Raw genomic sequence first — 17,343 nt, 5'->3', positions numbered from 1 at the left:
CTTCAGTTTCTGAGCCTCTCCTCGCACTTTGAGCAGCTCTGTGATGGAGTCAACAAAGCCTTGGAAGTGATGGTTGCACATCTTCTCGATCTCCCTGTCGTGGTTCCTGATCCGGCCGTCCAGCTTCTCCATGAACAGGCCATGCTCCTGACCATCATACACCGACCTGGGACAGAAAAGAGGAGAAAAGAAGAGACAGAGTTATTAGAAAGGATGCAGTGAGGACAAAAGGCAGATACAGGACGGTGGAAAGGGAAAGCGGAGTGGAAATGAGGAAAGGGGGGATGAGGGAAGGGGATAAGATCATGTTAAAAGTGTGAATGGTGCCTATGCTTACAATAATTTCTGATACATCTGTGGTCTCCTTCACTTTGTACAGTGAGAGTAACAGGAGGATAACACAGCAACATCTGTCCCATGGATTTAAACATTTTAAAATTAAGCTTGGTTTCTGCCTACGACCAAATCACAGACATGCCATCCTTCACTACACAGACACACAGCCTCAAGTGCTCTATTGCTTTTACACAACAGTATAATGATTTGAACTCCAATAAAACACTGAGATAAAGTTGTGATTAAGACTTTTAATTATGATCTGTGAGAAAGTATAATTTCACATATGGGAAGTTGCTGTTAAGCAACATGAACTAATCTTAAGGGTATATTGTTTATTCTATACATGGAATATTATACCTGTTAAGGCCAGTAACACCATCAAACACCAACACCCAACAGATGCTCTGTCATGCTGGGTTAGTGTGCTGAGGCCACTGGCATGTTTTGGAGTTTGCTTATCTAAGCTGAATATGACCAATCTGCTTTTGTTGGGTCGTGCAGTGTTTGATCAGTCTGATATGATTTTCCTTCAGTCTCAAACAAAGTCTGATGTAGCTCACCACCAGCAAGCCCCGTCTCCATAACTGTGGTCAAACAAAACTCCACTTTGAAACACAGCCCAGCCAGCCTTTATGCTGTGTTGCAGTGTATAAGCTAATTATTACCATTTCTGAAGAGAAGTGTAGTAAAACTCAGACAGCATATACAAGGAAAATCTTCACTTCAAGTAGAACTCGTCCGATTTCATCTTTTATATTAACAGGCCATTTTGATGTGGAATCTCAAAATTAAAGCTCTTTAAAATGCCAGTGGCACAAGGATGAGCAGAAGTTGTGGAGAAGCTGTGGAAGAAGTAGATGAAAATGAAGAGGAAAAATTAGAAGATGACAAAAAGAGGAAGATTTGTATACAACACTAAAATTAGAAAGGTTTCTGATGGAAATTTTGTTCAAAATACCTTATGAACTGGGGGTTTTTGAGCTTAAGCAACAGCAATAACAGCACAATTATCATTTCGTGCCACGTCAGGTGGAGGACACTGCATCTTTATAACACTCGGAAGCTCGTCTCACAATGTGCCACCTGGACTGGCTGATGGGAACTGTGTAGGGCACCAGTCCAAGCTCATCTTAGGATGGAGATAGAATCAATGTAAAAGTCATTTTGTGGGGAAAAAAATAGAATTTATTAGAAATACCATCGATATGCTGGTATTTCTAATAAGTGAGTGTTTATGTGTATTATTTAAGAACAGAAATCCTTCTGTTTTTGAATTTCTGATTTCCCAGGGGGCTATGATATACATTGGGGACAACGTATTGCATTGGAGCAAAATTCCAATTCTGGCAGAAAATTATCTTGTTGAGATAAAATTTTGAAATTTGACACAGTGAGCAACTGAGCATTACACAATATTCTCAATAGTTTTAAGTAATTTGGACTTTTATCAAGCAAGAAATTACACTTTAAGTGGACAATGGCATTTACAGTCAAATGTTTTTATACACTGTGGACTCAAATTTCAGTAAAATAAAAACCTCTGATTGTTCTGTTGGGGACGGTCTGAAGAGGAAGAAGCAGAAGAAGAAGAAGAAGATGATGATGATGACGGTGATGATCAAGAACAAGAACAAGAAAGTTTGGGAGAGTCTTGGGTAAAGGCAACTGTACAGCCGATTACTGAATGATACTACTGTTGAAAAGGGGAAAAACTCAAAGGAAGGCCTCCATATTTTGGCACTAAACACCAAACTATCAGCCCATAACATGACAATTATCTTGACCTCTGAAGTCCAGCTCTGAAGCTCTGGCAGCTACTGACAGAGCTCTCCTCTGCTGTTACACCCAGACCCATTAAAGTGATTCAAGTGACGGAGTACGGGCTAGTATTCTCCCCAACTCCTCTTTTTTGACCGTTTTTAGGTCAAGTGTTATATTATTTACAAGCTAATTATTAAAGCAGTGGAGAACCCGTGCTGTATTTCAGTGGTAGACACCTGTTTTTTTCCCTTGTCCGGTTCGTTGTAATCACTTCTGTGACCGTTAAACTGACAAGTTGACTCGGTATCTTTACCGTTATCAACGGCGACGTTGTGCTGTTTCCGTTGTCCCCTTCCAGCTGAAGACACTCATAACCCAAAACAACAACAAAAAAAGGCAGTTTCACTCACTGTAGACACACGAAAAATGTTAATTAAATCGGCTTTTGACGGTTGTTAGCTTAAAAATCACGGAATTATTAGGCTACTCATCTGTTAGTTTGACAGCGGCTGTAGTGGAGTAATACAGGTGAAGTCATGCGGTTCCCGTGACGTTCCATTATGGCTCTCAACCAATCAGATTGCTTGATCGAAAACGGCAGTTGTATGATATGAAATATGTCATTCCTGTAGTTCGTCATTCCTACCTAAATTACTTAGACCCATTTTAAAAGAATATATATAAAGACAAAATATGATCCAAATATATCCATTCATTATGCAACATAGGTTAAAAAAAAAAAAAAAAAAAAAAAAAAAAAAGTTTATAATTCAAACAACATTTGAGAGTCCTGTACTATAAATTACATACGGAGCTTGTAAAAGATAAAAAGGCGAAAACTAAGGGGCGAGACTTTAGTCGCTATGGTTAAATGACACATCTCAATTTGACACAAAAAAGGCGAAGGTAATTTTTTTCCTTTCTTCTCAGCACTCTTTATCTCTTTGGTGATATTGGCCATAATATTCCTACCAAAAACAAGAGCAACACAGCAATAAAAACAGCAGAGAAATAGCAGAATACAAAGGAACAGAAGTAGAGGGTTTAATTGTTAAACAATGTACATCTACACTGTAACACCAGCAGGGGGCGTCATTGCACTGATAATCAGCAGCAGCCAGCTTCACATTCACAGTTGCACACAAGTTCACACACTGGAGCTGTTATTGACTCCTCCAATGAAGCAAACTGGGCTAAGAGCATTGCGCAATTGCTGCCTGCAGAATTTACACACTTTTTCACCAATGACTGTTTCCATGACCTCTCCAGAACTTCAGCTTAATTTCAATAACCAAAATAAAAGCTTTTCTATAGTTGCCACTGAAAAGCTGTTTTTACTAATACTATATGAAAGTCTGTATTTCAAATAGTACATAGTCTTCCTAACACTCTTTCTAAAGCAAATGAGTAAGAGAAGTGCATCTATGTAATTTTTTTTTTTAAATTCCAGTCTCAGCCGAAGCACAATATGCAATTGGTTTGACCAAAAATGTGGACAGAATCTACTCACAGAGGTAAGATAATCTATTTTCTTCCTTTTACCAGACTGCTGCAAACTGATGCATGAACACCCCCCCCCCACACACACACACACAACAAAAATCCTAAGCACCACCATGCCACTAAACCCAAGGTTTCACCCTCTGTTATTTTTTTTTTATTGGTCAATCAATCTTTAACCGAGTGGATTTTGCTTTTCTCATATTTCAGTCACTTTTGTGGATCCAAGAAATTGAGTTTTCATATTTACTGACTTTTCAAGGTTCTTCCCATCACTGTTTGAACTCCATATGCAGGGGGAGACAGCTACTCATTCACTCCTCACGCATATTTCAAACCAGGATTTGAACTGACACCATTATAGTGTTGTGTTTGTGTGTCTGTGTACGAGCCTGTTTTGTAGTGTTCACTTCTTCCTGTGTCCTTCCCATTCAAGTACAGCACACATACACACACGCACACACACACACACCTGAGTATGGCTTGAATCCCCCACCCCTTCCTCCTGTTGACCAGGAAATGCCCGACTCGTACAATAGAGCAGGTCTGACGCCACAAGGGGCTTCCTTTAGACACACACGCACACACACACACACACACACACACACAGCTTGTGACTGCCTTTATATTTATAGTACTGGTCCAAAAGCCAGCTGCTGCCAGTGTGTATGTATGTATGTGTGTGTGCGTGTGTGTCCACCAAAGTTCAGAGTCTGTATAGTCACCACTGCCCTTGGCAAACAATGATACTTTCTGAGTGAATGTGTGAATGATTGACTTACTATTGAAATGAGCCTCTGATTAAAAGTAAGAATAACTGCACACACAAATGAGTGAGTGAATTAATGAATAGGCTAAATGAATGAATAGATGAATGCAAGGGTAAGCAGAACACAAGGACAGATGAGCAAATGAACAAATGAACAAATCAGAACTTGCTTAAAATAATTTGCCACAGCAGAAGCAAATCAGTCCACTACATTTTAGCTGTGTGTGAGCAATGAGAGAGCAAGATAGAGAGAGAGGGCGAGAGAGACAGGGAGACTCGCTAGTCAGCATTCCTCATTTATCATCTCTCTCTGATGACATCATCAACATGGGTCGGTTGTTACAAGCTGTTAAACAGGTCAGCATAATTATGGATAAAATGATAATCCAGATTATTTTGCTCAAAATCGTGATTATGAGTCATTCAATGATTAATCTTGATGATTTGAGGGGTGAAAAAAAAACAGAAGACGTCTGTGCAGCAGACACACCAAACAAAATTGAATACTTAAACACTGCCAACAGAGCAGTATTTCATGGTATGTATTTATTTGGAAACCGGTATAGAAATATGTGATTATACATGATTCAATATGCCATTTACTTGCTTATTTGAAGAATGGGATAAGACAGCAGACGGAGTGAACAGTGGACTGTGTCACCACACACAGCCTGAGGAGGTAAACAAATCAAAGCATATGGAGTGAAAGCTAGCTTACAATGACACGTCCAAAAATTTAACAACTCTGTGCTTTCATTATTTAATTTGGTCCTGCATCCACCCAAAACCTTTATCTGTGGGCTTTTCTGTTTAATTTCAGGAGGACAGTGTAACGAGGAGGGGAAGTGTTGATTTTATGTCATTTAAAGGGGCAATAAGTAAGGTTTATACTGCACCATAGCACAAAATGGCCATAACATATCTGCAAGGGGCTCAAATCGATGCTGAAAAACACCAAAGATTCAACTTTATCTCTCCATCTGCTGAGATTTCTGGCTTTCTAAACTCTTCCCCCTGAGCTGCTGGCATTCTCAAAGCACTCAACAATGGAGGACAGTGTAATCCCAGCAAACAATCAGCAAAACTCCCAGTTATTAAGGCCAAAATGTCATGCCTTCAAGCCAAGAAAGCAAGAGACAAAAGATGACTTTCACTGTTGATTAATCTATAGATTAGGCCCTTCCAGCTACCTCACTTGCATTCGGTTGTTTTTCTAAGTATAGATAATTATCTCATTAATTCAGAAAAAACAGGGCGGACAATCTTATCATCTTAGTGATCTCAGTGAAGCTGCAATGAGACAATGCTTGACATTTTTACAGCTGAAATTACTAATCAGTTATTGAAAGGATACTCAATTACATTTCTATCAATTAACTGAGTGATTGTTTACTCCCCTCTGTTGTGAAAGGCTTTATTTATATCCATTTCAGCCTACCGTAAGCAGAGCCAGAGGTTTAGATGTTGCAATCCCTTGATTGCCAACAGAACTGGTTAAAAAAAAAAAGGAACAGCTCTTATTTTCTAATTTTCTTTTCTTTGTTTTGTCACTCTTTTTACTCTTCATCCCGTTCAATCTCTATCAATTCAATTCAAATAACTTTACTTGCATGGTTTAACATCGGTGAACACTGCAAAAGTCTGAGGCAAAACATATGACTAAGTAAATATGAACAAACAATGACTGAAAGGGGGAAAAACAACATCTTAGAGGTTAGTCCTCTCCGGTTTCTATCTCAGTCTCTCTTCCTGTGTGTGTGAGTGAAAAAATGCTAAGAATAAGAAGAGAGAGACAGAAGGGAAGACAGAGGGGAGCAACGGGGATGGAGAGATGGAGAGTTAGGAAGAGGAGGAGTGGAGAGGTGGATGGATTTGGAAAACTGAACTGCAGAGAGGGAGAGAAAAAGACGAAGTTCAGGAAAGTTGCACTCAGTTGCGACATCATTAGTGCCGACAGCTGTTTGTGTGTGTGTGTGTGTGTGTGTGTGTGTGTGTGCATGTGAGAGAGAGAGAGAGAGAGAGAGAGAGTGAGAGAGACAGAGAGAGAGTATGCGTGTGTTTGTGTGTGTACTACCTAAGGATCTTTGGGAACAAGTTGCTGACTGAACGACAGCTGGCTAAATAGGATTTTAACCCGCATGAGACACACACACTAGCCTGAATATGTGTGTGTGCGTGCGTGCATGTGTAAGTGTGATGACTCAGCGGGGTGTGTGTGAGTGTGCTCTGTAACAAGCTTGTGGCAAGCTGCTCCCTAGCCTCTCTTACTAGCACATCCCTGCTAACACACACACACACACACACACACACACACACACACAGAGAGAGAGAACGTCCTTGTGAACCCTCCAGCCCATGATGAATGCGCTCCGAGTTTGCAGTCAGCTGCAGTGTGAATGTTCCACCGGAGGACCAAAACACCACCGGCGAACAGGCTAAAATGGTTTCAACAGCAGAATTAGTTGCAGATGAACAGGCAGTGTTCGGTCTAAACGATAACTGAGCCACTGCGTTGTCCTCTGGCAACTTGGACTCTGTTTTATCATATTTCAACAGAACAGGGCAGAACAGAACAGAACAGGACAGGACAACATAGAACAGAATATGGCTAAAAATACTCATCCTGCAATTAATTTGACAGATATTGAAATGGCGATATGACTCAATTTTAGCAAGAATGATGTTTTTTGCATTCTAATTTTCATATTTACTGAAAAAGCTATAAAAATGATGGTGGTGTGATTTTTCCTGAGGTCTGTAGAAAAGAAAAAGCATGTTTTCTTACATCTGGAAAACACAGATTGTAGATAAGGGCATCTCTGTAGTATCATAACACTTTATTCATAACATTTTGTTTTTTTACCTTTATCAAAAACAGAGCAGAGCAGAGCAAAAGCACAGAAAAAATAGCAGACTGTATAGGAGAGCGAGCATATCCACATCATGAGCATATACAGCTTCCCTATGATTAATGCCTAAATTTGGCTCAACTCACCAGATACACACACTTAAATACAGGGTGGAGCAGAGTGCATACACACACACACACACACACACACACACACACACACACACACACAGAGGGAATGGGTTCTCCGTGCTTGCAGCAGTGTGACTGCAGCTAACTGATTAGATTAGCCTATACAACACACAAAACACACCTCGGACTGAGCTCAGACACACACTCCAGATAAGAAACTTTAGGGTTGTGACACACTGAGCAATTTTTTTGAGGCACCACAGAGGAGCAACACTACCAGCCACATACAGGAAACATGAGAGACAGAGTCAAATATGAACTCAAATGTTTGACAAAGCAACACAAGCAACTGTATGGGTGCTGCTGAAAAAAAAAACAAAAAAAAACGACAATCATACAGCAATGTTTAATTGAGTTTTTGGCTCACTTACCAATTATCTGCCAAGAATAATTTTCAGAGGACAAAATAAAGGAGTACATGACCCAGAAAGTGCATATTTTGTATCCTTTACTCAGTGAAAAAAAAAAAAGGTTTAAATCACACGCCTCATGGAGAATTAAGTTCCCAAAAGCTATAGCTGTTTCTGTGAACATGGAGTTGATCGGTGACTTCTCAAATTCAAACTGTCAAACTCTCCATGACACATGAGCTTAAAAACTTTTGTCACACATTCAAGACAACTCTGGTGAGTGAATGATACAAAATATACAGTTGTGGGTAAAGTATTCCTTTAATAGGCCTATACAGTTTTCTCTGAAATATGTCAAGAGGAAAAACTTCTTAACTTCATTACCAACAAAACAGTGAAAAACAACTGTTTTTCATGTATTCTTTATTTACTGTTGCAGTGGATAAATGGCGCCACAAGAACTTTACCACCTAATTTTAGGTGATCACTAATGTGTTGTTATCCATCGATCTGTCTGCCACAATCTGCTGAGACTCCAGACAGACAGACAGACAGACAGAGAGAGAGACACACACACACACACACTTCTGCCACACCTCAATCACTTCAAAAGCAACATCACTGCATGATCATAATAAGAGTTCAGTGCCATCACAGCCTTCTCTGTGCCATCAGAGCTGTACAAACACCTGCCATAAAATGGCATAGTAACATAAAAGACAAAATGTAAACAAATGTGGGGTTATAAAAACATCAGAGTTGTAAGGACGGGAAAGCATGTGAATTGAATCTATTTACACACATTTGCTACTTGTAGATGTAAGATACAAACACGGATCACTAAATATGAAATATGTGCAATAAAACATATGTACATAAACATAAAGATGCAAACAAACAGAAACATAAAAAACTCAGTATGTAATAGTAGAACCATTATGAAAAGTATACACATAGCCTATATACGTGCAGTGGGTGACAGTGTAAGGCATACAGGAAACATAAGAAGGAGGCAGATGAGCGTATTTTCATGAGGTGCTAATATGAATCATATTCACAATAACAAGTGCACACAATGCTATAAATACACAGGAAGTGCTGCTGTGTTTAGATGCACTGCAAAGAATATGAAGAACTAAACAACTTGATAATGTATTCACTGCTATGTCACAGCCTGCCGTATTATCTGCATAAATTGTGATATTTTTTCCAGCTGACACTGACACCCATCTTAGCAGAATTCAGCCCTGGCCAGCTGAGATACTGTCAAAAACTGTCGTGTACTCAGAATCACCTAAACTTCTCTCTCTCCCCCTTTCTCCTCTCGCTCCTCCATAAAAAAGTTCTCAATATTGTTTTTGCAATCACAGCCTCCCTAAGGACACCAGCGTCTAGGCCCTGAATCTGTACTTCAGTGAGTGAGTGAGTGAGTGACTGTGTGTGTGCGTGCGTGTGTGTGTTTCTCAAGATAATTGCTGCTGATTGGAACAAGTGCTCCCTCATCGACCGTAAGGAAGGTAGACAGAGGGAGTAGAAGAAACAGACAGATAGAAACTGACTGATTAGCGCAGCTCCTGTCTGATAGTTTGGATACTGGCTACTCTAACATAGTCAACTGCTACAGGAGCAGGTATAGATAATAGGCATGCAACTGATGGTTATTTTCATTGTGGATTAATCTACTGATCTTTTTTTATAATTTCGGGTATGGAGTGTGAAAAATAAAGCCCAAAGCCATGTCTTCAAATTGCTTCCTTAGTTGAACCAGCGGCCAAACATATGATTAATTTTATGATGATATGAACAGAGCTGCAACCAACAAATGTTTGGCATTTTTGCTTGATAAATGACTAACTGATAACAGCACTAGTACACAGATGCAGATCAATACAAGCAAACATACATAAACGCATGTGACAGTAGTTTCTGAGTTTAAGGATGCATTCACACTGTCAGCCTTCACGATCAATTTTGAATCGTTGCTAAAAATCTGATTTTTAAAATGACATCTGATGCCAATGTGAACTGACAGCAGTGTTGAAAAGACGCGCATGAGCAAGTACATCCCATCCGTTCACTACCTGCTCCTGCTGATTCTCCTGCTAGTCACAACGCATTTTAGTTACAGTGCGCCTCTTCATCTTGAACTGAAACAAGTCACACACCTAAACATCAGTCAAGTCGACTATTTCACCTTCTTTCCACTGTTGTGTCCCCTGATCTTCTGTTCTAAAACCTGCCCCTGTGACCTCTTATTATAATTATGACAGCTGTATTAGGTGGCTGATTTACATCGATTCAAATTTCTAGACAATATTTTCTTGTGAATAAAAGCTGCATGCAGGTCGAGTTTTGTAACACATGGTCATGTTTTCCAAGTCACAGTTGGAAAAGTGTAATTCCATGCAGCTTTTTACTACTCACGCTGACTAGAAGACATCAGAGCTGTGTCACATGAAAGAGAAGAACATCTTAAATTCATATGTTTTCAGTGTGAATGCAGCCTTACCAAGTGACCCCAATGACCAGCCTTTGGTCTGTGGGGTACGATGGAAATAGTAGTCCAAATATCAGTCTAATGTGAATATACAGTAGGGCTGGGCAATATATTGATATTACACTAATATCGTTATAGAAAAATAAGATACTGTCTGGGATTTTGGATATTGTGATATGGTAGAAGTGTGGTCTGTTTTAAAAGGTGTGATACAGTGGTAGTTTTCTGAACTGGTCAGATTTGCTGTTCTTCTATTTGCTTCTACCTACTTGGTCATCATATCCACATTAGTAATGACTGTATCAAAAATCTTGTGTATGCAAATATCTTACGAAAGCACTAATAGTCATCACTACAATATCATCATAATATCAATAGAGGTATTGGGTCAAAGATATCGTAATATTTGATTTTGTCCACATCCCTAATGTACAGTAAATAACCTAAGGGGATTGCCTGACTGATCCGTATAGGTTTTTGGCTGCACATACTTCCATATTGGAGATGTTAGGGAATATTGGTATCAGCCAATATTGGCCATGTTGGCTGTCATCAGCCTATCAGCCAATGAGATGACATTCACTGGTGGCAATGGCCAATATTTATTCATACATTTTGTTCAAGGATCAAGACTAATGGCATCCCATCAATGTAAAAATGTGTATGGGATGGGCAAACACCTTCTGGGGCCACCTCCAAGGACAAAAGAGTTTTTTGGGGGGATATTATTATGATTTATTATGCCTGTCACTTAGAAAATGACAAACTGAATCTACTACACATCTATAGCGACCACAACCAGTGTATTCCACTACCGTGCGCTGACTACAACTGAGCATCTCCTCTCTTGCAGTTATTGTTTACAGAGAGTGAACAGAGCCACTGTCCCTGATGAAAGTGACACACAAACTACCCGCCAACACCAGGGAATCACATCTTTGGATCTGAGTAGGCCGACAAGTCAGGACGGAACAGGGAGGAGGATCGATATCCAAATCAGAGTTGGAACAGGGTCACCGTTCCCTGACACCCGGGTCTCACTAAGCTGCTGTCGGCTTCTGGTTACCATTACCACCAAGATAAATTATGATGTTATTATGATGAGTTCAAATGTAATTACAAAATTTTGTTTTTGGCAAGAAACTAGAATAGGATAAGGAGAAATTTGAGGGAGTAGATTGTTGCATACTGGGCTAACAACAACATTTTTCACAAAAGGAATGTTGGTCACGTGAAAGAAGGTTATATTAAAGATTATTCCATAAATTAGTATGACTGTATTTCACTATCAAACACATTCATTTCAGTTAAAAAATTATGTATGATTCAGTCAAATTGTTATTTTAAATGCTGGTATTGGCCCCGAGTTTCACAATCAGTGCATCCCTATTCCATACACATATAAACCAGACTGAAACAGGGTAAAGGCTGACACACACTGTCTGAGCGTTTCCTCTTTCAGTTCAGGTGAGTATGTAAGCTGAGGGACTGGCAGACCTGATTGATTACTCTCAGTCCTGTCAGATCTCTGCTGCTGTCAGTGAGAGGAATGCTGCAGCCAGCCTAGACCTGCACACTGTTGCTATGCACACATACACACACACACACACCAGCACAGCCAGCTTACATCACCTACCTGTTTTTTTTCCTCGCTTTTGAAAAGGCTTACGTGGTGAAGCTGCTACCAGGGTGGGTCAAATCAAAGCTACTATAGACTAACAGGAAACAAAGTGATTGAAGCTTCATAGTTTCCTTTACTGCTACCACACCCCTCACTGCATTTGTCTCACCTGCACACAAATTAACAACTGCATTTCTTCTGGATGCAGTTTTTAATCATCATATTTACAGCTGGTTTTATTAAAAAGTTGCTTTGCTTCTATGTTTTATGTTTAAGTGTATGGGTGTATTTTTTTGCATTTATTCCTTTTTCTGTTACGTATGTTTTTTGTGCTGGCTATCTGATGAAAAAAAAAAAAAAAAAAAAGCATTGTTATGCAAACAGAAAATTTAAAAATTCCTCTAAACAGTCGTTAAAACACTTGGAAATGTACAGCACCTGAAGTAAGCACAAGCTAAATTAACTACGAGTAACATGATCCACTGTTGCAGCAAGTCAAACAAAGCACACAACAGTACAAAAAACAAGATTGATGACAATCTACCACCTACCACAGTGACTAACAGAGTTGATTTTTACCAGCCACAGCCAAGACACACCAACACTTAAATCAAATATGTCTGATTCATTTTAATGTTGTCTATCTTTGGCATAAAAGAACAGAAAAAGACAACAACAGACTATGTTCGAGAACAATGTTGTCATCTCTGAAAAGTGTGTGCTGACAAGAGCAGGACTCAAAAAAAAAAAAAAAAAAAAGGTTTGAAGTTATTTTGGTTCATAAGAGATAAAAAAAAACAATATGGAGGTGTTTGTTTTTGCTCTGAAGGAGCTCAGTAGTAAAGAACATAAACACACACACTCTCTCTCTCACACACACACACACACACACACACACACACACACACAAATTTAGTTATGAAACTAAATTTGCATCCTTGGCTATTTTAAGATCCTTAGATATTTTTTATTTGCCTATAAAAGACATCCCTCTGTGCTAAATGGAGCCAACGAGTTAACTGGTGGGTCCTAAAATAAAACGATGTTATTATATTTAAAGTGTGTGTCGGAGAGAGAGAGAGAGAGAGAGAGAGAGAGAGAGAGAGAGAGAGAGCACTGGTTGAAGTGGAAATACTGAGTTGCAGTCAGATGGGAGAGAGAAGCTGGAAGAGATGAAACATCACACAGTGGTGTGTATGTGCGAGTGTGTGTGTGCGTCTGCAGGAGAGAGCGAGAGAAAGAATGATTCTTGCTGTCTGCCTGAGTCACTGACCATTGGCACACACACACACGCACAAGAACATGGCAGCAAGAGGTGTCACATAATACAGTGACTGGCTTTTAAGAGAACAGACACACACACACACACACACACACACACACACACACACACACCTCTTGCACCAAACTTCTAAAATACCAAATGAACTAATCATCCTGAATAACAAGCTCAAATAAGGTTGACTTTGAGGAGTGGGACCAATAAAAGAGTCAACAGAGACATAAACAATAATGAGAGAGAATAAAATAAACACTCACACGCACACACATACACACACACACCTTTAATAGGCCCTCGGTAGCCGTGTTGCCCTGCTGTATTTCCCTGTTCATTCACTGCCTGTTTCCTCTATGGACAATGAAGACTGCAGGCCAAGGACATCATGTCTTCTTCACTGGCCAAACCTAACTAACAACGGTGCTCCTATATTCATTTATCAGTGACGGGACCATGACAACATCCTTTTCAAAAATAGCACACCCCCCAGTGTTAACTGAATGAAACCTATTCTTACAGTCATGATTATTAAAACAAATCAGGGTATTTTTAAAATAACAGTCGGTAAATAAAGTAAACCCAACAATAACAGTTTCACAAAGAATCCCCTGTAGTTTGGGAGTATTCCAAAATTGATATAGCAGGAGTGGAGGAAAATATTATTCACATAAATATTAAAGCTTTTTATTTATTATTAATGGAACAATTTTGAGTCTGCAAGGGTTAGTCGAAGGAAAAACTGTAATGGCTATTTTCAGTGGTTTCCCTTGACCTATGACCTCCAGATATCATAATGAAAATGGGCTCTCTGGGCACCCTCGGGTCTCCTCTTTGCAGACATGCCCACCTTATGCTAATCCCATGCAGTTTGGGCCACAAACCATGCAGTCCAAATGTGTTCTTCTTTTGGCCTGTTGTAAAATGGTGTATTTGTGCAGACTGGGGCCTAAACAGTCTTGGAGTTGCATAAATTGGGTTTGACTGGAAAGCTGAGACTCGTGTGGATTCAGTGAGCCACATTTGAGTCATTTGTGATGATGTTAGGCCCCACAGGAGTCATTTCATTGTGGTGAGACTAGGGATGCACATTTTGGATTTTTTTTATGACCGTTAACCGACGCCCTTTAACGATTAATAACCGTTAACCGATAAGATTTAAATGCCCTTCCATGCTGCCATTCCGACATTCCGTCATTCCGACATGCTGCCATTCCGACATACCACCATTTAGACATATCACCATCCCGAAATACCGCTATTCCGACACACAAACGTCCCACCATTCCGACAAGGCTTTCCATGTAACGAAAGGTTGGAATCAGAGGGCCCTATCTTGCGCCAGACTCCCTAAACCCGCTATTTGCGGATTTAGGATTTACGAAGAGGCGTTCCCCCGTAAAAGTTGCTATCTTGTGCACCTCCCGCTATCCGCAAAACACCTCCGCTACCCGCTATATTATGCATAGGTGTGTTTTGGGCGTTACGCCAGTTAAACCAATCAGTGTGCCAGGTGCCATTGCCTTTAAGGGCAGGATGCGCTATCCTAAATCCTAAATCCTAAACCCGCGATGGAGAGAGGGAGGTAGATTTTCTCAGGGGTTCTACTGAGGCTAAAGCAAGTTGGCTTTATATACATATTATATATTATATTATAGGCGAGTTAATTCGGGAGGTGGAGCCGCATGTGTCCAAGTGGACGTGTCACAAGGTTGTACTGATTGAGTAAAATCCCCGGGACACACCACACACACACAAGAGGCAGAGGGGGAACTATGTGTAAACTAATTTATTGACAAGGTAGACTGGGCAAATAAAATATTAAAAATAAAAATAGGCTATAGCACAGCTGCTGGCTTATGATAAAACAATAAAACGTGCTGGCGATAGTGTCCAATTAAAACAGTCTTTCCTCTAAACAGTCTATATGAGTAATATACTCAGTCCATTCCGGCGGCGTCCCGGTATCAGTCCGACCGTGTGCGTGGCGAGGCTCCGTCGGGGCGCGCATTGAAGCCGCCTGGGCTCGCTCTCGTAACAGCCCAACACACAAAGTGTGTGCGCAAGATAGCAAGTTTAGGGATAGCGCATGAAACACACCCACGGACACACCTCCAGGCGCAAATGACGAGTCGGCATAACGGATAGCGAGTAGCGGGTGGCGCAAGATACCGTTTAGTGGAAGTTCCTAAAACCGCAATTTGCGGGTAGCGGGTAGTGGCAGCGGATAGCGGGTGGCACAAGATAGGGCCCAGAGAGTCACTGACTGGGCGCTGTCCGGTGCTGAACTGCAGATTTACAATGACGGCAAATTACTCATCTAAAATGTAAAAAAAAAAAAGCTACAAGCTTTAGATATAATTAACAGTACTGTAGGCTTCAATCGTCTGCTATTGCTTTTTAAATTATGTCGAGAGCGAGCGCGCTGGTGATTTCTTTAATTGTGTGTTCTGCTTCATTTCCAAAATAAAGTTTGAGCTTCTGAAATCTGATTTTTAAACAGTTCTGATGGAGCTCAATGTTTATCTGGATGATGCGGCTTCATTCCGAACAATTTTACTGTAAACCTGGACGACCCGCGACGTGTCTGGAGATAAAAAAAAAAAAATAAAATAATAATATTCAATGTAATGTGTGTTTTGTGCGTAATTGCATACAAGGATACACACCCTCCCCTACTGTACAACACGAAGGAGACTGGAATTAGTCAGTGACTTCAGGTGTCATCTGCAGAGCCGTCATTGATATCTGTAATATTAATGTTGCATATGATGCCAGCGTGCATGGAGACACACGGGCTCAATGGAGAGCTGCGCTCCAGCTGGCTGCTGTGACAGGTCACTGACACTGTGTTTCTGCTTACAGTCAGTGATCCCTGAGATTCAGACATGAATCTAACATGTTTCACACTAGCCCGAGTTACATTAATACGTGTACTAGACATATTATATTTCCCGTTTCAGGAGTTTTTAATAATAGATTGGAGGGATGTCGGAATGGCGGTTGCCTCCCCTATTATTTTATTTTTATTTTTTTGAGTACTGTGACCCATTCAAAAGTGCCGTGACAAAAAAATTCTCATGGGCTTTATTTATTTATTTTTAAATGTGCAAAAACAGCCAAATAAACATCAACCAAATGAACAAAAACAACAAAATATCAGGATTTTTCTCATCTCAAACAGCACTGCGTACACCTTTTTGCTCTCTTCATCTTCGCTGTAAAGTGGGCTGTGATGGAAAGCACGTGATGGCATGTGTTGCACCTGTCGACACGCCCCCATGAGTTGATTGAATTACGTAGCTTAAAAACAAAATTGACCGTTAGTATTAATCGGTTAGAGTTACTGTTATCGGTTAACGGTTAAACGGTTAACCATGTGCATCCCTAGGTGAGACCATTGTTTGAAACTTGTCATCACTATATAAAATGACCTATAGTGACTTTTAAGATAATCAGAGCCTCATGACACTTTACATCCATACACTAAACAATATTGGTAGAATCTCAATACATATCAAATCAGCACTTGAGTATATATAAGAATTTTCCAGTTTGGGATCAATAAAGTATATCTATCTATCTATCCATCTATCTATCTGTTGTGATAGTATCGAATCAGGAGATAAGCATATCGTGTTTCTGCATCATCTCACATGAAAGCGGAGCACAAATAAAGCACTGAACCATTTTATGTACTGCCCTATGGTGGAACAAACACTGAATCAAGACAACCTCTCAGCTGCCACAAAGAGGACATGAAACCACAGAGGTGGCCAAAAAGCATGACCAAAGTGGAATAACACATGCAATTAAAATCAGCAGTTCCTCTTAATGTCAACGGGAGTAACCACACTCTGAGCAATGCAAAAGCATGGCTTCCAATGGCAACTGCTATGAACTGACTCCAAACTGTGCATCAACAGTCACAACATTCATAAGCACTCAAAGAGCATGACAAATATCAGCTTCATTTTACAGAACAAATTTCCCCAAGGGCCTTTTGTGTTTAACTGGACTGAACTAGTATAGGCATTATGCAAAGTGACCTAGGAAAAATTGCAACAGAAACTCTTTCAACTGTTTTAGTCTCATAAATATGTTGGTTATAACATATCAAAAGTCAACACATGGAATGGGATTTTGCTCCCATCAAAAAGGGGGCTAGGGGACATGTTTAGCCATGTTGG

At 40.1% G+C, this 17,343-nt stretch overlaps 1 protein-coding gene across 1 annotated transcript in view; it reads right to left on the bottom strand.

Moving 5' to 3' along the window:
* Positions 1 to 17,343, bottom strand: part of exoc6b (exocyst complex component 6B) — a 113,364-nt gene that overhangs the window by 94,642 nt on the left and 1,379 nt on the right. Inside the window, exon 2 of the mRNA XM_030076727.1 lies at positions 1 to 166. Coding sequence (XP_029932587.1) covers positions 1 to 166 — 166 coding nt within the window. The remainder of the gene's footprint in view (positions 167 to 17,343) is intronic.

Source organism: Myripristis murdjan, chromosome 18 (assembly GCF_902150065.1).
Source record: "Myripristis murdjan chromosome 18, fMyrMur1.1, whole genome shotgun sequence".
NCBI classification, from domain to species: domain Eukaryota; kingdom Metazoa; phylum Chordata; class Actinopteri; order Holocentriformes; family Holocentridae; genus Myripristis; species Myripristis murdjan.
The sequence above is the reverse complement of the archived record's forward strand: the minus strand, read 5'-3'. Positions and strand labels throughout refer to the sequence as shown.